This window comes from Hemitrygon akajei, chromosome 2 (genome assembly GCF_048418815.1).
Source record: "Hemitrygon akajei chromosome 2, sHemAka1.3, whole genome shotgun sequence".
Lineage (NCBI taxonomy): Eukaryota > Metazoa > Chordata > Chondrichthyes > Myliobatiformes > Dasyatidae > Hemitrygon > Hemitrygon akajei.
The window spans coordinates 78521805-78543252 of record NC_133125.1 but is presented as its reverse complement, the minus strand read 5'-3'; the positions used below and the strand labels follow the sequence as shown (position 1 = coordinate 78543252).

The window sequence follows — 21448 nt, the reverse complement described above, 5'->3', positions numbered from 1 at the left end:
GGTCAGAGCCGTCTCTATTTCCTGAGGAGACTGAGGTCCTTTTACATCTGCCAGACGATGCTGAGGATGTTCTACAAGTCTGTGGTGGCCAGTGCTATCATGTTTGCTGTTGTGTGCTGGGGCAGCAAGCTGAGGGTAGCAGACACCAACAGAATCAACAAACTCATTCGTAAGGCCAGTGATGTTGTGGGGGTGGAACTGGACTCTCTGACAGTGGTGTCTGAAAAGAGGATGCTGTCCAGGTTGCATGCCATCTTGGACAATGTCTCCCATCCACTCCATATTGTACTGGTTAGGCACAGGAGTACATTCAGCCAGAGACTCATTCCACCGAGATGCAACACTGAGCATCATAGGAAGTCATTCCTGCCTGTGGCCATCAAACTTTACAACTCCTCCCTCGGAGTGTCAGACACCCTGAGCCAATAGGCTGGTCCTGGACTTATTTTACTTGGCATAATTTACTTATTATTATTTAATTATTTATGGTTTTATATTGCTAAATTTCTACACTATTCTTGGTTGGTGCAACTGTAATGAAACCCAGTTTCCCTCGGGATCAATAAAGTCTGTCTGTCTGTCAAAATCACCACTGATGCTGATTAATACAGATAAAACTAAGGTGTCTCTCCCTCCCCAGATTAATGTTACAAATAAGGTCTTCTACTTGGGTATTAAAGTTAATACTTCCCTATCATCTGTGGTTAAAACAAAAACTCTTTAATTTTGAAAAAAATAGAAGATATTAATAGATGGAGACATCTGCCAGCACCAGTCCCAGCCCGTACATCGGTCATTAAAATGAATATATTACCCCGCATTAATTTTATCCGCTCAATGATCCCACTTGCACCTCCAGCAGGATATTGGCAAAAACTGGACTCCTTACTATGATGCTATGCTTGGAACAGTAAATGACCCAATATAAAGTGGTCAGCTCTACAAATCAAAAAGTTGGAAGGGGGATTAGCATGTCCAAATTTTAAACTGTATCACCGGGCACTTGTATTAAAAAGTCTTAGCTATTGGATGGAGGAGGATAAAGTTTCATCATAGAAAAATATATAACAAGAGCTAATAGCACCAATAAGGTTGAAGGACTTTCTCCTTATAGATATGTCTACCAAAAATGTGATTTGCATTACGGTCCAATTTTAACCCATATGCTACAAGTGTTTAGAGCAGCAGAAGAATTCCTAAAATTTAAAAGCATATGGTGCAAATCATTTCCATTATGGAACAATAATCATCTTCTATCTGGGGGGAAACCATTTACTAACAGAACTTGGAAGGCTCTTCTAGATATTAATGGTGCAATTACTATCCTTAGCTTTCAAGAACTGGTATCTCGATATAATATTGATAAACACTCTCTTTTCTTCTACCTTAGAGTAAGATCAGCTAGTAAAGCCTACGGGGTTCCCTGGGGGTCAGAATTAATGGACCATCCCATTTTAAGTTGGATACCAAGTGCTCCAACACAGATAGTGTCATAGATCTATGATAAATTAAACTCCCTGAATTATATGCCCGTATCAGGAATGAAAGTCTGGGATAGGGACATATCTGAATTGGGACAAGACTTAGACTGGGATGCGATTTGGGATAATGCTGCTGGTGCTTTGAAAAACCCAAATCATTGGTACATACACTTGAAATTTTGTTATAGAGCATATCTAACAATGAGAATTAGACATCAAATGGGACTGGTTACTGACCCATATTGCTCATTTTGCCCCCACGGAACCGTTGGCTCTTTTATACATGTTGTATGGGAATGTCCAGGGGTTTTTGGTTTGTTGGTGAAGGTTGTCAGTACTCTTACAGAACTAAGGGGGGTACAATCATCAATGGACTCCGCTGTACATCTTCTAAATGCTGACTCCCACCTTTCCCTTACCGAAAAAACACCCAAAATCTGGCTGGCAGGCTTGACTGCAGCTAAAAAAATTGTAATCCAGCATTGGAAACCTCCTCATGATATTTCGAGTACTCACTGGCTTTGAGCTTTTTGGACATTGCTTACCTGGAATTATCGTCAGCAAGAGTAAATGATGCACGACCAAACACAGTCTTAATGTGCATAAATTTGATAACTAACAGAAGTCTGACCAATCTGACTGTTGATCAGATCAAGGAGCTAGTAAAGACAGCTCCTAGGTCAGAAAAAGATGAGGCGGTGGGCCTCACTGTGCTGGTGACCCGCGGATGTACACAACAGCATTGCTTGGGGGACGGTATTGCAATATGGTAGTGGACACAGGGGCATTGGTATCAATAACAGACCTACCCTGGCCAACAACCGGACAGGCTATTTATATTCGAGGTGTAGGAGGGTAAACAGTGAAAGCAGAAAGAAGCGAGTCACAAATACTAGAAATTGGGGGAGTGCAGCTTCCAGTGTATTTCTGGGTCCAAATAATGAGGGCACTATCCTTGGAAAAAACATCCTAAGGGAAGCAGGAGCTGTTTTAGATTCAGGAAAGGGAGAAATAATATGGACAAGTCAGGGGCAGTGAATGCATGCAACCAATAGAATTCACAACCTGGCTAGCATAAGAACATAAGAAATAGGAGTACGAGTAGGCCATCCGGCCCATTGAGCCTGCCCCGCCATTCAATAAGATCATGGCTGATCTGTCTGTAAACTCAGCTCCATCTACCTGCCTTTTCCCCATAACCCTTAATTCCCTTACCATGTAAAAACCAAACTGTTTCTTAAATATATTTAGTGAATATACATACTGAATATAGTAAATATATTTAGTGAATAGCATAGTTGCAACAGCCCCGATCACCAGAGACTGGAACCAAGGTGGTGTTTATGGGTTACCTTGTCAGCAGTTCCCAGCAGTGTGGGCTCGATACAAGCAAGATTGTGGTGGAGTAAAGATAAACCCAGTTAAAATAGAGCAGGGCCTGTATAAACCCCATTAGCAGTATCCAATGAAAACTGATGCACTGACAGCTGTCCGGTGTAAAGTGAAGGAACTAAAACACCAGGGAATACTCAGAGACCTGGGGCCATTCCTAACTCAGCTAAATGGCCAGTTAAGCCCAGTGGATCATATCCATTAACAGGCTATACCGCCCTTCAGACCATGCCGAGATTGCATCCCATAGCTTCAAAAGAAAGCATTGTGTATACTTTGTAAATATGGAATTGTCCTTTGTGTTTAGCAAATAAATATCGAGCCCCACGTTGGGCCAGCAGATCTTTCCACCAAAAGTGGCTCCATATGATGCCTGCTGTACCTTCTTTTGTTGAATAAAGAAGTGGCTTTGCATCTACCAGTAACTCTCTCCGGTGGTTTCATTCATGCAACAACATAGCCTCCCACAAGGGGACTTATTGAAGTCCAAATGGACATCTTGTCCTCATCATTTATGTTCATCACTTCCTTAAAAATAATCAAGAGGTGACAAAGGACCTTTCCCGCTTAATAGTTCCATGCTTTTCCAAATGTGAGTGCACCCTGTTGCTGAGAATATTTTCCAACAATATCTTCAACAATGAAGCTGTCATCTCTGATGGATTTTGATTGAATCTTCTTTCAGCATCTGTTATGAGCTTTATTCTTCATTATTTCTGTGCATGTTCCTGTGCCCTCTTAGGGTCATTGCCATTTGCTTAGTTGATCAAACTTCATAATCAAGTGGAATCTGGCCAATTTGTTGGAGGATACTGTTATTAGTTTATACTCCTATTACTTGTCAGAATCAGATTTATTACCACGAACATACAGTACTTAGTCAAATTTGTAGTTTTATGTCAGCAGTACAGTCCAATACATAAAATATAATAAATATATATTTAAATAAAGATAAATAACTTATACAAAAATAGAGCAAAAATAGTGCGGTAGTATTCATCAGTTTATCGTCTGTTCAGAAATTTGATGGCAGAGAGGAAGATTTCTTCCCATGCAACGTTGTTCCTATTTGTCACTTCTGCCTCTGCTGCACTAATTAATATGCTGGCAAGTTTATCCATTAAAATTCAAAAATCTCTTTCCAGATCTGTGCTCAACTTCTTGCATTACATTTGCAAAACTAAATATAGAGGCAATGTTGATACACAGCAGGACATGACAATACAATGAGGTGAAATATATATGAACCACCAAGTGACAAAACTGCTTTGTGGCATTGTTGTTCAAGGATTACCTCAACTATTCCAATAGACAATAGACAATAGGTGCAGAAGTAGACCATTCGGCCCGTCGAGCCTGCACCGCCATTTTGAGATCATGGCTGATCAATTACTATCAATACCCAGTTCCTGCCTTGTCCCCATATCCCTTGATTCCCCTATCCATAAGATACCTATCTAGCTCCTTCTTGAAAGCATCCGGAGAATTGGCCTCCACTACCTTCCGAGGCAGTGCATTCCAGACCCCCACAACTCTCTGGGAGAAGAAGTTTTTCCTTAACTCTGTCCTAAATGACCTACCCCTTATTCTCAAACCATGCCCTCTGGTACTGGACTCTCCCAGCATCTGGAACATATTTCCAGCCTCTATCTTGTCCAATCCCTTAATAATCTTATATGTTTCAATCAGATCCCCTCTCAATCTCCTTAATTCCAGCGTGTACAAGCCCAGTCTCTCTAACCTCTCTGCATAAGACAGTCCAGACATCCCAGGAATTAACCTCGTGAATCTACGCTGCACTTCCTCTACAGCCAGGATGTCCTTCCTTAACCCTGGAGACCAAAACTGTACACAATACTCCAGGTGTGGTCTCACCAGGGCTCTGTACAAATGCAAGAGGATTTCCTTGCTCTTGTACTCAATTCCCTTTGTAATAAAGGCCAACATTCCATTAGCATTCTTCACTGCCTGCTGCACTTGCTCATTCACCTTCAGTGACTGATGAACAAGGACTCCGAGATCTCTTTGTATTACTCCCTTACCCAACTCTATACCATTCAGATAATAATCTGCCTTCCTGTTCTTACTCCCAAAGTGGATAACCTCACACTTATTCACATTAAACGCCATCTGCCAAGTATCTGCCCACTCACCCAGCCTATCCAAGTCACCCTGAATTCTCCTAACATCCTCATCACATGTCACACTGCCACCCAGCTTAGTATCATCAGTAAATTTGCTGATGTTATTTTTTATGCCTTCATCCAAATCGTTAACGTAAATGGTAAACAGCTGTGGTCCCAATACCGAGCCCTGTGGCACCCCACTAGTCACCAGCTGCCATTCCGAGAAACACCCATTCACCGCTACCCTTTGCTTTCTATCTGCCAACCAGTTTTCTATCTATGTCAATGCCTTCCCCCCGATGCCCTGAGCTTTGATTTTACCCACCAATCTTCTATGTGGGACCTTATCAAATACCTTCTGAAAATTGAGGTACACTACATCCACTGGATCTCCCCCGTCTAACTTCCTGATTACATCCTCGAAAAACTCCAACAGATTAGTCAAGCATGATTTACCCTTGGTAAATCCATGCTGGCTCGGCCCAATCCTATCACTGCTATCTAGATATGCCACTATTTCATCCTTAATAATGGACTCTAGCATCTTTCCCACCACCGATGTCAGGCTGACAGGTCGATAGTTCTCTGTTTTCTCCCTCCCTCCTTTCTTCAAAAGTGGGATAACATTAGCCATTCTCCAATCCTCAGGGACTGATCCTGAATCTAAGGAACACTGGAAAATGATTACCAATGCATCCGCAATTTCCAGGGCCACCTCCTTTAGTACCCTAGGGTGCAGACCATCTGGACCTGGGGATTTGTCAGCCTTCAGTCCCATCAGTCTTCTCATCACCGTTTCCTTCTGAATGTCAATCTGTTTCATTTCCTCTGTTACCCTATGTCCTTGACCCATCCATACATCTGGGAGATTGCTTGTGTCTTCCTTAGTGAAAACAGATCTAAAGTACTCATTAAATTCTTCTGCCATTTCTCTGTTTCCCATAACAATTTCACCCAATTCATTCTTCAAGGGCCCAACGTTGTTCTTAACTATCTTCTTTCTCTTCACATACCTAAAAAAGTTTTTGCCATCTTCCTTTATATTCCTGGCTAGCTTGCGTTTGTACCTCATTTTTTCTCCCCGTATTGTCTTTTTAGTTAAGTTCTGTTGTTCCTTAAACACTTCCCAATCATCTGTCCTCCCACTCACCTTAGCTCTGTCATATTTCCTTTTTTTTAATGCTATGCAATCTCTGACATCCTTTGTCAACCACTGTGTCCCCTTTCCCCCCTTTAAATCCTTCCTTCTCCAGTAAGATAATTCCAATTATCCAGTAAGATAATTACAGTAAGATAATGGCATCAATTTATTTCAATTTGCAAGCAACAAAACTAAAAACTTAAAGGAAGATCTTTACAAAGCCTTTCTAGGACTGCACCAATTAGACAATAAGGCAGAAGAGCAGAATGAGACCATTCAGCCCAATGTGTTTGCTCTGCAATTCAATCATGGATGATCCATTATTCCTCTCAACCCCATACTCCTGCCTTCTCCCTAACCTTTGACGCCTTACTAATCAAGAACCTATCAAGCTCCACTTTAAATATACTCAAAGACTTGACCTTCTCATCTGTCTGTGACAATGAATTCCACAGATTCACCACTATCTGGCTAAAGATGTTCTTCATCATCTCTTTTCTGAGACTGTGCACTCTGGTCCGAGACTCACCTACGATAGGAAACATCCTCTCCACATCCATTCTATCTAGGACTTTGATTTGATTCAATCAATTCATTCAACCTGTACATGTCCTGCCAACTTGTTTCCAATACTGGGCACTGAACTTTATTTAAAAATGCACAGGACATTGCTTCTAAGTGTAAAGGGAGGTTTCTTCTTTATCTTTGTTACTGCATATGTTAATCAAAATGGCTTCTCTGTTAAAAGTAGGAATGCTTCTTTGTTGCGAGAGAGTGCTGGAAGCTTGTTTGGATTAAAATTTACTGATAACGAGAATTGTATTCCTGTGTAAACCAATTGGGATTAATGTTGTTCTTTCTTCTGAGTCTGTAAGCTATTGCTGGCGGGCATTTTGGGGAGATCGGCGCGAGGGGGTGAGAGAGAGAGGACGTGATGCTGTAAACTGGGTGAGGAACGGACCCCAAGTGGGGGTCCGAGGCCAGGAGGTACTGCGAGGAGAGGAGACGAAGATAGATGTGCTTGGTTGACCACTTCGGGTGGTCCTGAGCTGCAAGTCGAGGAGTTCGGAGGGGATCGAATGGTGGCCAGCAGACTTCAGTAATTGAGCTGCAACGGTTGTGCACGAAGTGGTTTGGACTTTGATAAGTTTGGCACCTTTTCTTTATTTTTTTTCCTTCATATATACTGTATCGTTATTAATCACTTAGTTATAGTAACCTTTATAAATTGTACTCATTTAATCGCATATGGTGTACTGTCTGTTTTGGGCGAGGCGGGGACATCACACAGCATCCACACCAGCTGATTACCCAGTTTGGCGGGGCCGAAGGCTGCTCCCCCTAGACAAGAACGAGCTGAGCGAGCCTGAGGCGACCCAGGGGGTTACATAAGTTTTAGCTGCATTTGGTAACCTTCATGGCTTTCAGCGCTATCTATTACACAGGGCAACAATTTTTTTTCTTGAAAATGATGCTCCCTTGGATTTTTTTTGTTTTCAATAGGCCACTTGAAGCTGAACACAAATATAATTTCAGACTACTTATATCACATAGGAATTTGGAAAAACAAGAAATTAACTTTTATTGAATATAATGAACATAATGCACTTATTTGCTAATGGTGCTGGTGCTTTGCAATAGCTCAACTAAGCTAATAAAGTTTTGTTGTTAATTTTTGCTTGTCCTCAGTGTCTGAGGCTTCTTGTTTAAGTGTCCAACGATAATCAGCCAGCATTGATGGATTCCAGTTGCCCTGATACTGTTTCACCATGACTACAATTTCCGAGTGAAATCTTTCAGCACATTCGTCACTGACAGCACCAAGATTTGCAGAGAAGAAGTCTAAATGGGAATGCGGAATATGAATCTTTAATGACATATTGCATTTCATGGTTTTGTAAGCTTGAAGCATGTTGTTAACCAGTTGCACATAGTTTTGTGCTCTTTAGTTGCCAAGAAAATTTTCAACAACATCCTTGAATGCCTTCCATGTGATTTTTTCTGGTCCCAGTAGAAACTATTCAAATTGACTGTCATTGATGACCTGTTTGATTCGTGGATCATCAAAAATGCTTTCCTTAATTTTGGCATCAGCTACTCTGACTTAAATTATGCACTAACAAAACAAATATAGGCAATTTTTAAAAAGTGGTGCATAATAGGGAGATTTCATGGTGATTTTCATGATCAGCAGCCAAAAATCCAGAAGGTATACCAAGAAGTATTCAGAAAGTGAAATCTTTGTCAGTATTATATTCAATTTAATTTGTAGCAAACTGCCATCCCTATAAGATCACAAACATGGTGCATGGGAGGTAAAATAGTAATCAGCTTCTTGGAAAGAATGAATATAAAAGAGAAATTTTACAGATATTATAAATCTAAAATGTTACAGGAAGACTGCACAGGTAAGGTATTGTCTGTGAAGAAAGGAACAGAGTTAGAACGAGAATCAGGACTCTGATCACTGATACATGTACAGAGGGATGGTCTGATGGAACATGGAGTTAAATGTGCAGAAAAAACAAGTAAATTTAGGAAGGACAACAAAATTCAAGGGGCGTATAGCCCGATGGGACTTCGGGTAGCTGGGTTAAGCACAAAAGGCAGCGATTTAAACAGAGAGAGGAGAATTGGGCTAAAAATTCTATATCTGAATGCACGAAGTGTCAGAAATAAGGCGGATGAGCTTGAAGCTCAGGTGCGAATGGGTAACTATGATGTTATTGGTATAACGGAGACATGGCTGCAGGGAGATCAGACCTGGGAAATGAATGTACAAGGGTATACATGCTATCATAGGGACAGAAATGTGGGCAGAGGGGGTGGGGTGGCCCTGTTGGTGAGGAATGAGATTCAGTTCTTTGCAAGGGGGGACATAGGATCAGGAGAAGTAGAGTCTGTGTGGATAGAACTGAGGAACAGTAAGGGCAAAAAGACTCTAATGGGTGTTGTCTACAGGCCACCAAACAGTAGCATAGATATTGGGTGCAAGTTGAATAGGGAGTTAGCATTGGCATGTGGCAAAGGTAATGTCGCAGTAGTTATGGGGGATTTCAACATGCAGGTGAACTGGGAGAATCAAGTTGGTGCTGGACCCCAGGATAGGGAGTTTGTAGAGTGCCTACGGGATGCATTCTTGGAACAGCTTGTACAAGAGCCGACCAGGGACAAGGCTATTCTGGATTTAGTCTTGTGTAATGAACAGGATTTGATAAGCGATCTTGAAGTAAAGGAGCCATTAGGAGGTAGTGACCATAATATGATAAGTTTTTATCTGCAATTTGAGAAGGGTAAGGGCAGATCGGAGGTGTCAGTGTTGCAGTTGAACAGGGGAAACTATGGAGCCATGAGGGAGGAGCTGGCCAAAGTTAACTGGACAGATATCCTAGCAGAAAAGACAGTGGAACAGCAATGGCAAGTATTCTTGGGAATAATGCACAAGATGCAAAATCAGTTCATCCCCTGAAGAAGGAAGGATTCAAAGGGGGGAAAGGGGCCACAGTGGTTGACAAAGGATGTCAGAGATTGCATAGCATTAAAAAAAAAGGAAGGAAATATGACAGAGCTAAGGTGAGTGGGAGGACAGATGATTGGGAAATTTTTAAGGAACAACAGAACTTAACTAAAAAGGCAATACGGGGAGAAAAAATGAGGTACAAACGCAAGCTAGCCAGGAATATAAAGGAGGATAGGAAAAGCTTTTTTAGGTATGTGAAGAGAAAGAAGATAGTTAAGAACAATGTTGGGCCCTTGAAGAATGAATTGGGTGAAATTGTTATGGGAAACAGAGAAATGGCAGAAGAATTTAATGAGTACTTTAGATCTGTCTTCACTAGGGAAGACATAAGCAATCTCCCAAATGTATGGATGGGCCAAGGACATATGGTAACAGAGGAAATGAAACAGATTGACATTAGGAAGGAAACGGTGATGAGTAGACTGATGGGACTGAAGGCTGACAAATCCCCAGGTCCAGATGGTCTGCATCCTAGGGTACTGAAGGAGGTGGCCCTGGAAATTGCGGATGCATTGGTAATCATTTTCCAATGTTCCTTAGATTCAGGATCAGTTCCTGAGGATTGGAGAATGGCTAATGTTATCCCACTTTTTAAGAAAGGAGGGAGGGAGAAAACAGAGAACTATCGTCCTGTCAGCCTAACATCAGTAGTGGGGAAGATGCTAGAGTCCATTATTAAAGATGAAATAGTGGCATATCTAGATAGCAGTGATAGGATTGGGCCGAGCCAACATGGATTTACCAAGGGCAAATCATGCTTGACTAATCTATTGGAGTTTTTCGAGGATGTAACCAGGAAGTTAGACAAGGGAGATCCAGTGGATGTAGTGTACCTCGATTTTCAGAAGGCATTTGATAAGGTCCCACATAGGGGATTGGTGGGTAAAATCAGAGCTCATGGCATTGGGGGGAAGATATTGACATGGATAGAAAACTGGTTGGCAGATAGAAAGCAAAGGGTAACGGTGAATGGGTGTTTCTTGGAATGGCAGCTGGTGACTAGTGGGGTGCCACAGGGCTCGGTATTGGGACCACAACTGTTTACGATTTACATCAACTATTTAGATGAAGGCATTGAGAATAACATCAGCAAGTTTGCTGATGATACTTAGCTGGGTGGCAGTGTGACATGTGATGAGGATGTTAGGAGAATTCAGGGTGACTTGGATAGGCTGAGTGAATGGGCAGATACTTGGCAGATGACGTTTAATGTGAATAAGTGTGAGGTTATCCACTTTGGGAATAAGAACAGGAAGGCAGATTATTATCTGAACGGTGTAGAGTTGGGTAAGGGAGAAATACAAAGAGATCTAGGAGTCCTTGTTCATCAGTTACTGAAGGTGAATGAGCAAGTGCAGCAGGCAGTGAAGAAGGCTAATAGAATGTTGGCCTTTATTACAAAGGGAATTAAGTACAAGAGCAAGGAAATCCTTTTGTATTTGTACAGGGCCCTGGTGAGACCACACCTGGAGTATTGTGTACAGTTTTGGTCTCCAGGGTTAAGGAAGGACATCCTGGCTGTAGAGGAAGTGCAGCGTAGATTCACAAGGTTAATTCCTGTGATGTCCGGACTGTCTTACGCAGAGAGGTTAGAGAGACTGGGCTTGTACACGCTGGAATTAAGGAGATTGAGAGGGGATCTGATTGCAACATATAAGATTATTAAGGGATTGGACAAGATAGAGGCTGGAAATATGTTCCAGATGCTGGGAGAGTCCAGCACCAGAGGGCATGGTTTGAGAATAAGGGGTAGGTCATTTAGGACAGAGTTAAGGAAAAACTTCTTCTCCCAGAGAGTTGTGGGGGTCTGGAATGCACTGCCTCAGAAGGCAGTGGAGGCCAATTCTCTGGATGCTTTCAAGAAGGAGCTAGATAGGTATCTTATGGATAGGAGAATCAAGGGATATGGGGACAAGGCAGGAACCGGGTATTGATAGTAGATGATCAGCCATGATCTCAAAATGGCGGTGCAGGCTCGAAGGGCCGAATGGTCTATTTCTGCACCTATTGTCTATTGATATGCTGTATGTCATGGAATTTCAAGTTTTGTGTTAGTAGTACCGTGTAACAAATAAAGGAAGTACTAGGTTACAATAAGAGATATGAAAAATAAATAAGTAGTACAAAAGGAAATCAAAATATGTGGTAGTGTTCATGGCAACAAGCACAAAATGTTGGAAGAACACAGCAGTTTAAATATTCTCTGTATTTTTTTTCCTTTTTTCATTCTTTTTTCTTTTACCCTCCCCTTTCCTCTTCTTCCATTCCATTGAGTACAGAAGATGGGATGTTATGCTGAAATTCTATAAGACATTGTGAGGTCTAATTTGGAGTATTGGGTGCAGGTTCGGTCATGTACCTACAGGAAAAATGTAAATAAGATTGAAAGAGTGCAGAGAAAATTTACAAGGATGGTGTCAGGTCTGGAGGACCTGAGTGTTAAGATTGAATAGGTTAGGTAGGGCTGTATTCTTTACAACATAGTAGATTAAGAGGAGATTTGTTAGAAGTAGACATCATTATGAGGGTTATTGATAGGATAAATGCAAGCAGGCTTTTTCCACTGAGGATGGGTGGGACTACAACCTGATGTCAGGGATTAAGGGTGAAAGGTGAAAAGTTTAAGGGAAACATGAGGGGAAATGTCTTTACTCAGAGGGTCATGAGTGTGGAACAAATTGCCAGCACAAGAAGTCCATGCAATTTCAATGTTTAAGAGAAGTTTGGATAGGTACATGGATAGTAGGGATATGGTGCATTATGTCCAGGTACAGGTCATTGGGAGTAGGCAGCTTAAATGGTATTGTCACGGACTAGATGGGCCAAAGGGCCTATTTCTGTGCTCTACTGCTCTATGATTCTGGCCTCTTATTTCTTCTCCTCAACTGCCTATCACCTTCCCCTGGTGCCCCTCCTTCTTCCCTTTCTCCTAAGGTCCACTCTCCTCTCCTATGACAGTCCTTCTTCTCTAGCCCTTTCCCTTTCCACCCACCTGGCTTTACCCATTACCTTCTAACATGTCCTCCTTCCCCTCCATCTGTCCTCTCCCCCCCCCACTTTTTATTTTGGCATCTTCCCCCTTCCTTTCCATTCCTGGTGAAGGTTTCAGCCCGAAGCATCAACTGTTCATTCATTTTCATAGATGCTGCCTCCCCTGTTGAGTTCCTCCAGCATTCCAGCATTTTAAGCATGTTGCTCTGTAAATCCAGTATCTGCTGAATTTCTTGAGTGTAGTGTTCATGGTTTCATGAACTGTTCAAAAGTCAGATGGCAGAGTGGAAGAAGCTGTTCCAAAAATATTGAGTCCATGATGCTCCTCATATTGTAGCCATGAGAAGAGAGTTAGTCGAGAAGCTAGACTGGACTGCCAACACAGATGCCTTGTGCAGGAAGGCACAGAGTCGACTGTACTTCCTAAGAAGGTTGGCGTCATTCAATGTCTATAGTGAGATGCTGAAGATGTTCTATAGGTCAGTTGTGGAGAGCGCCCTCTTCTTTGTGGTGGCGTGTTGGGGAGGAAGCATTAAGAAGAGGGACGCCTCACGTCTTAATAAGCTGGTAAGGAAGGTGGGCTCTGTCGTGGGCAAAGTACTGGAGAGTTTAACATCGGTAGCTGAGCGAAGGGCGCTGAGTAGGCTACGGTCAATTATGGATAACTCTGAACATCCTCTACATAGCACCATCCAGAGACAGAGAAGCAGTTTCAGTGACAGGTTACTATCGATGCAATGCTCCTCAGACAGGATGAAGAGGTCAATACTCCCCAATGCCATTAGGCTTTACAATTCTACCGCCAGGACTTAAGAACTTTTTAAAAGCTATTATTAATGCTTTTTGAGATAGTGATTTAGATGCATATCATATTTTTTACTGAGTTAAGTATTGTATGTAATTAGTTTTGCTACAACAAGTGTATGGGACATTGGAAAAAAAGTTGAATTTCCCCATGGGGATGAATAAAGTATCTATCTATCTATCTATCTATCTATCTATCTATCTATCTATCTATCTATCTATCTATCATATCCAAGATGGTGAAAGTTCTTAATGGATACTGACTTTTTGAGACGTCACCTTTTAAAAATATCCTAGATACGGGGAAGGTTACTGCCCAAGATGGACCTGGCTGAGTTTACAACTGTCTGCAGCTACTTCAAACCTGTGAATTGGCTTCTCCATTGCAGATAGATATGTAACCAGATAGAATGCTCTCCATGGCACATCTGTAGAAAATTGCTAGATTCTTTAGTGACATACCAAATTTCTTCAAATTTGTAATGTTAAGGTGTCAGATGGAAGATCATTCATTCAAAGTAGGAAGATGTGAAGGAAATGTAAGATTATTTTGAAACTTCACCTACCAGGTGCAATGGATGTTCTGCTACCAACTTTGAGACTTGTAGATTTCAGATTTTTATTTAAATATTTGAGGAAATCAAGCATTTGCAAAGAAAAGTAAGACTAAAATTTAGCATCAAAATTCTTTTCCGTTGAAGTAAAAAGAAATTCTGCACTACCAGGTGAAACTGATGAAGGACTTAAAATTATTTTCATTAACTTAAGTCAAACAAATGGATGACTGAAGATTGTGTTTAGCTTCTGAAATTCATTGTAAAATAGAAACTTAATCACTTTTTCATTAAATGAAATGCAATATTCTGCCCAACACTGTGGGCTGAATGGTCTGTCCTGTGCTGTACAGTTTTATGTTCTACAAACGTATATTCTAATAAATTGACTTAAAGATTGTAGATTTCCAGCATCTGTAGAATCTTTTGTCTATTATTAACAATTTTTGAGGGTGGCTGGATGGAGATACATCTCTACCAAAGATTGTATAAGACACTCCTTCCCTCCAAGGTCCCCCTTGGACAAGGCATAGCACCTGCTTAGCCCTCACTCCCCTTCCCCTGCTGATCAGGATCACATGAAGCCATGAGAGCAGGTGGGGGTAAGTCATATCAGCAGCCAGTCCTGATTATGTGATCACTGATGCCTGGCAGACAATCTCTGAAGAGGATTGATAATAGCTGGGGTCACTCATCTTGCAAAGGCAGCAAAGGCAAACCACTTCTGTAGAATAATTTGCCAAGAACAATCATGATCATGCAAAGACCATGATTCGCCTATGTCATAAAGCACATCACATAATGAATGTAATGAATGAACTGTTTTTAATGACTTTAAAATTGACTTAAAGTACACTGAAGAATTCCATAAACAGGCATAGATGTTAAGATGTTGATGTGCAAAGTTTTATAATCAATGATAAAAATATCCATTATTTAAGAAAAACAAGTTCACAAGAATGTTTGCATATTTGAAAACAATGAAGTACAGTAATCTAGTATTTATTCTACATGATCATTTATATGACCAACATTACTAATTGCATTTTATACATGAACAGGCATTTTGTACTGAACACACTGTTTTAAAATAAGAGTTCAAAGACTTACCCAAATGCTGTCTTCCTGTTGATATTGCTTCCAGTTCCTTCCAGTATCACTGAACATGAGCAGGTAGCTTATTACCCAGTCTGAACTACCATATCGACCTTGAGTTGCAACGCCTGTGATTTCTGTCCGCTCACCAAGATCTATCTGTAGCCACTGGTATTTATTAGATTCCTGTGGGGACCATCCACCTGCCCCTGGGATATAATGACAAATAGTAAACCCATACGTAACAAAATCTGTTTCTAATTTTGCTTAAGTGTGAATAATCAAATCTCAAGTATATTGGATTTCATACTTGATATTAAATATTAATCTTGATTTGCATAAAACAATGCAAAAACTATTTTACATGATTATAAAGAACTTGTATATGGGGAGAATGGTGAAGATGTGGAATTTGCTCTGATGGATACAATGGAGATTAATCAATGGAAGACTATGGTCCAAGGATCAAGCAAAGGAAGGTAAGAAGAGACTGCAGTGAAGCACTGGCCTGTTGGGTTGAATGGCCTGCTTAGATGATGTAAACCTGTTGCCTCAGAACTCAGCTCAGGTAGTGAGGATTGAAAGAATTAGTCTGTTCCACTCTTCCTTGGTTTATTTTATGAAGTTCAATGGGAAGAATATCTGAGGAAGAGTAGAAATCACTTTTTTTGGGTGGCATAGTATTGTAGCTATTACAGCTTCAGCAACACGGGTTCAATTCTGCCACAGTCTGTACATTCTCCCCATCAAGATGTGGATTTCCTTCTCCTGCCCAGTTTCCTTCCACATTCAAAAGACATATGGGTCAGTAGGTTAATTAGTCACATGGATGCAATGAGGCAGTGCAGGTCCATTGGACTGGAAGGCTGTATGCTCGCATCACTACATTGTATGTTTAACACCACCAACCAGGGATTAATTTCTGGACCAAAATGCACTTCTGATATTTCCATTATGCTATTTTTCAAAGAGTAGTGTAGCGCACAAGGCTTCTATACAATGACAATTGCATTTTTCCAGCTGTGAACAGGGACCCACCATTTTGCCAAGGTATGAGTGGAAAAATAAAGGTAAATTTCAGTCTGCTCCTAATTGCATATTTTGATCATTACTGAATTCCTCAGTGCTTTTCATCCTACTACATTTCTTGAACAGTGCAGAGGAAGTAAGGTATTAGACCAAATCACTATGAGCTTTTTACCATTATAATGAAACATACATTAGAGGAGTTTAACGGGGCAGGCAGCATCTACAGGTGTAAATTGACAGTTAATGTTCCATGTCGAGATCCTTCACCTGGACTGCCTTACCATTCTAATTTCATACTTCTTACACTTCCTTATGACATAAATAGATCTCAAAACAGTAGCTGGGATATGGACTACAGATTACAACAGGAAGCAGAAAAGATGCGTCAGAAAGGCAAAGTTCTGATAGTCGTGGGAGATTTTAACATGCAGGTCAATTGGGAAAATCAAGTTGATAATGGAACTTCAGAGAATGAATTTGTTGAATACCTGCAAGATTTTTTTTAGAGCAGTTTGTCACTGAGCCTGCTAGGGGATCAGCTATACTGGATTGGGTGTTACATAATGAACAGGGGTGATTAGGGAGCGTAAGGTAGAGGAACTCTTAGGAGACAGTGATCACAGTATGATTGAGTTCAACTTGAAATTTGACAGGGAGAAAATAAAGTCTGACATAGCCGTATTTCAGTGGAGTAAAGGAAATTACAGTGATATGAGAGAAGAGTTGGCCAAAGTAAATTGGAAGGAGATGTTGGCAGGGATGACAGCACACCAGCAATGGCGTGAGTTTCTGGGAAAAATGAGGAAGGTTCAGAACAGATGTATTCTAAAAACAAATAAATACTCCAATGGCAAAAATAGTACAACTGTGGCTGACAAGGGAGGTTAAAACTAATGTAAAAGCAAAAGGGAGGGCATACAACGAAGCAAAAATTCGTGGGAAGATAGAGGATTGGGAAGCTTTTAAAAAACTGACAGAAAGCAACTGAAAGAATCATTGGGATGGAAAAGATGAAATATCAAAGAAAGCTAGCAAACAATATCAAGGGAGATAGAAAAAGCTTTTACAAGTATGTCAAAAATAAAAGAGAGATGGGAGTGGACCGCTAGAAAATGAGGCCGGAGAAATAATAACAGGGGACAAGGAAATGGCAGATGAACTAAATGAGCATTTCCATTAGTCTTCACTGTGGAAGACACTAACAGTGTGCCAGATGTTGAAGGGTGTGAGGGAAGAGAAGTAAGTGCAGTTACTATTACACGGGAGAAGGTGCTCAAAAAGCTAAGAGACTTAAGGGTACATAAATCACCCAGACCAGATGAACTGCACCAAAAGGTTCTGAAAAAGGTAGCAGTAGAGATTATGGAAACATTAGTAATGATCTTTCAAGAATCATTTGGCTCTGGAGAACTGGGAAATTGCAAATGTCACTCTAATCTTTAAGAAACAAGCGAGGCTGCAGGAAATAAATTATAGGCCTGTTAGCCTGAACTCAGTAGTTAGGAAAATATGGGAGACAATTGTTAACAATGAGGTTATGGAGTACTTGGTGACACAGAACAAGATAGGACAAAGTCAGCAAGGCTTCCTTTAGGGAAAATCTTGCCTGACAAATCTGTTGGAATTCTTAGAGGAGATTACAAGTAGGATAGATAAAGGGAAGGCAGTGGATGTTGTACATTTAGACTTTCGAAAGGCTTTTGACAAGGTGCCACACATGAGGCTGCTTACCTGGGTAAGAGCCCATGGTATTGCAGGAAAATTACTGGCATGGTTAGAGCATTGGCTGATTGGTAGGAGGCTGCAATTGGGAATAAAAGGATCCTTTTCTATTTGGCTCCCAGTGACTAGTGGTGTTCCGCAGGGGTCAGTGTTGGGACTGCTTCTTTTTATGCTGTATATCAATGATTTAGGTGATGGAACAGATGGCTTTGTTGCCAAGTTTGTAGAAGATATGAAGATTGATGGAGGGGCAGGTAGTGTTGAGAAAACATGAAGGCTACACAAGGTCTTGGTCAGATTTGGAGAATGGGCAATAAATGCAATTTTGGAAAATGCATGGTCATGAACTTTGGTAGTAGAAATCCAAAAACCTGAAATGCAAAGGGACTTGGGAGTCCTTGTGCAGAACACCCTAATGGTTAATGTACAGGTTGAGTCAGTGGTGAGGAAGGCAAATGCAATATTAGCATTCATTTCAAGAGGTCTAGCATACAAGAGCAGGGATGTAATGTGGAAGCTTTATAAGGCATTGGTGAGGCCTTGAGTATTGTGAACAATTTTGGGCTCCTTATCTAAGAAATGATGTGGTGGCATTAGAGAGGTTTCAGAGGCGGTTCACAAGGCTGATTCTGGGAATGAAAGGGTTATCATATGGGGAATGGTTGCTAGCTCTGGATCTGTGCTCACAAGAATTGAAAAGAACGAGGGGGGATCTCAAAGAAATCTTTCAAATATTGAAAGACCTAGACACAGTAGATGTGAAAAGGATGCTTCCCACCATGGAATCTGACAACAAGCAACTTTCTGAGCTCTGGGGGAAACACAGGGCATTTGGAGGGAAACCTTCACAGTCACAGCAAGAAGGAGATCAAGCCAGCACCAGATATCAGGATAAACCCAGGTTACTCAAACCCTTCGGCAACCACATGAACAGCAACATCACAGCTCCACTTTTAAAGCTGCTTTCAAGGATTTTGTGTCTCTGCTCCAAGCACAAACACAACCACAGAAATGTAGGAGTGTCATTTGCCACAGTTCTCCAGATGCTCACAGCGGTACCTGGAGGCAAATGTGGTAGTACACACAACTTCTGCTAAATGGAGCCAAATGCACAGCTAGTCCAATGGTTAATTTATTACTTGCAGGTTTGTACATTTTTGGTGTTTGTTATCCTCCTCAGTTTGAAACTGAACTGAGATGGCAGTGAAAAGTCACTTTGCTTGTCCAAACCCCAAATTTATTTCACTATCTATATAAGAGTGGTGTACACATCTAAGTGAGTTTCCACATCACACCACAATGACTCCCACTGCTGTCTGTATGAAGTTTGTACATTCTCCCAGTAATGTCTGTATGGAGTTTGTCCAGTCTCCCAGTGATGTATGTACGGAGTTTGTCCAGTCTCCCAGTGATGTCTGTGTGGTGTTTGTCCATTCTCTCAGTGCAGAGTGGGAGTATATCCATTCTCCCACTGCTGTATCTGTGCAGTTCCTCCATTCTCACAGTGATGTCTGTGTGGAGTTTGTCCATTCTCCCAGTGCTGTCTGTAAGGAGTTTGTCCATTCTCCCAGTGATGTCCATATGGAGTTTGTCCATTCTCCCAGTGATGTCAGTGTGGAGTTTCTCCATTCTCCCAGTGATGTCTGAGTGGAGGTTGTCCATTCTCCCAGTGTTGTCTGTGTGGAGTTTGTCCATTCTCCCTGTGATGACTGTGTGGTGTTTGTCCATTCTCACAGTGAAGTCTGTGTGGAGATTCTCCATTCTCCCAGTAATGTCTGTATGGAGCGTGTCCATTCTCCCAGAGCAGTCTGTGTGGAGTTTTTACATTCTCCCAGTGATGTCTGTATGGAGTATGTCCATTCTCCCAGTGATGTCTATGTGGAGTTTGTCCATTCTCCCAATGCTGTATGTGTGCAGTTCGTCCATTCTCACTGTGATGTCCGCCTGGAGTTTGTCCATTCTCCCAGTGTTGTTTGTAAGGAGTTTGTCCATTCTCCCAGTGTTGTCTGTGTGGAGTTTGTCCATTCTCCCTGTGATGTCTGTGCGGAGTTTGTCCATTCTCCCAGTGATGTCCGTATGGAGTTTGTCTATTCTCCCAGTGATGCCTGTGCGGAGTTTGTCCATTCGCCCAGTGATGTCTGTGTGGAGATTCTCCATTCTCCTGGTAATGTCTGTATGGAGCATGTCCATTCTCCCAGTGATGTCTGTGTGGAATTTGTCCATTCTCCCAGTGCTGTCTGTGTGGAGTTTGGCCATTCTCCGAGTGATGTCTGTGTGGAATTTGTCCATTCTCCCAGTGCTGTCTGTGTGGAGTTTGGCCATTCTCCCAGTGATGGCTGTGTGGAATTTCTCCAATACTCCCTGTGATGTCTGTATGGAGTTTGTCCATTCTCCCAGTCATCTCTGTATGGAGGTTGTCCATTCTCCCAGTGTTGTCTGTGTGGAGTTTGGCCATTCTCCCAGTGATGGCTGTGTGGAATTTCTCCAATACTCCCTGTGATGTCTGTGTGGAGTTTGTCCATTCTCCCTGTGATGTCTGTGTGGAGTTTGTCCATTCTCCCAGTGATGTCCGTATGGAGTTTGTCTATTCTCCCAGTGATGCCTGTGCGGAGTTTGTCCATTCGCCCAGTGATGTCTGTGTGGAGATTCTCCATTCTCCTGGTAATGTCTGTATGGAGCATGTCCATTCTCTCAGTGATGTCTGTGTGGAATTTGTCCATTCTCCTAGTGCTGTCTGTGTGGAGTTTGGCCATTCTCCCAGTGATGTCTGTGTGGAATTTGTCCATTCTCCCAGTGCTGTCTGTGTGGAGTTTGGCCATTCTCCCAGTGATGGCTGTGTGGAATTTCTCCAATACTCCCTGTGATGTCTGTATGGAGTTTGTCCATTCTCCCAGTCATCTCTGTATGGAGGTTGTCCATTCTCCCAGTGTTGTCTGTGTGGAGTTTGTCAATTCTCGAAGAGCAGTCTGTGTGAAGTTTGTCCATTCTCCCAGTCATGTCTGTATGGAGCGTCTCCATTCTCCCACAGCTGTCTGTATGGAGTATGTCCATTCTCCCAGTGATGCCTGTGTCGAGTTTATTCATTCTCCCTGTGATGACTGTGTGGTGTTTTTCCATTCTCGCAGTGCAGTCTGTGTCGAGTTTTTACATTCTCCGAGTGATGACTGTGTGGTGTTTGTCCATTCTCCCTGTGTTGTCCGTATAGAGCTTGTCTATTCTCCTAGTAATGACTGTGTGGAGTTTGTCCATTCTCCCACTGCTGTATGTGTGCAGTTCGTCCATTCTCACAGTGTTGTTTGTAAGGAGTTTGTCCATTCTCCCAGTGATGTCCGTACGGAGTTTGTCTATTCTCCCAGTGCTGTCTGTGTGGAGTTTGTCCAGTCTCCCAGTGATGTATGTGTGCAGTTTCTCCATTCTCCCAGTGATGACTGTGTGGAGTTTGTCCATTCTCCCAGTGATCTCTGTGTGGAATTTGTCCATTCGCCCACTGCTGTATGTGTGCAGTTCGTCTATTCTCACAGTGTTGTTTGTAAGGAGTTTGTCCATTCTCCCAGTGATGTCCGTACGGAGTTTGTCCATTCTCAAGTGATGTC

At 41.8% G+C, this 21448-nt stretch overlaps 1 protein-coding gene across 2 annotated transcripts in view; it reads right to left on the bottom strand.

Moving 5' to 3' along the window:
• The window catches only part of LOC140714284 (contactin-associated protein-like 5), a 1700882-nt gene that overhangs the window by 1384130 nt on the left and 295304 nt on the right, over positions 1–21448 (bottom strand). For both annotated transcript variants that reach the window (XM_073025370.1, XM_073025379.1), the window contains exon 3: positions 15120–15313. In XM_073025370.1, coding sequence (XP_072881471.1) covers positions 15120–15313 — 194 coding nt within the window. The remainder of the gene's footprint in view (positions 1–15119; positions 15314–21448) is intronic.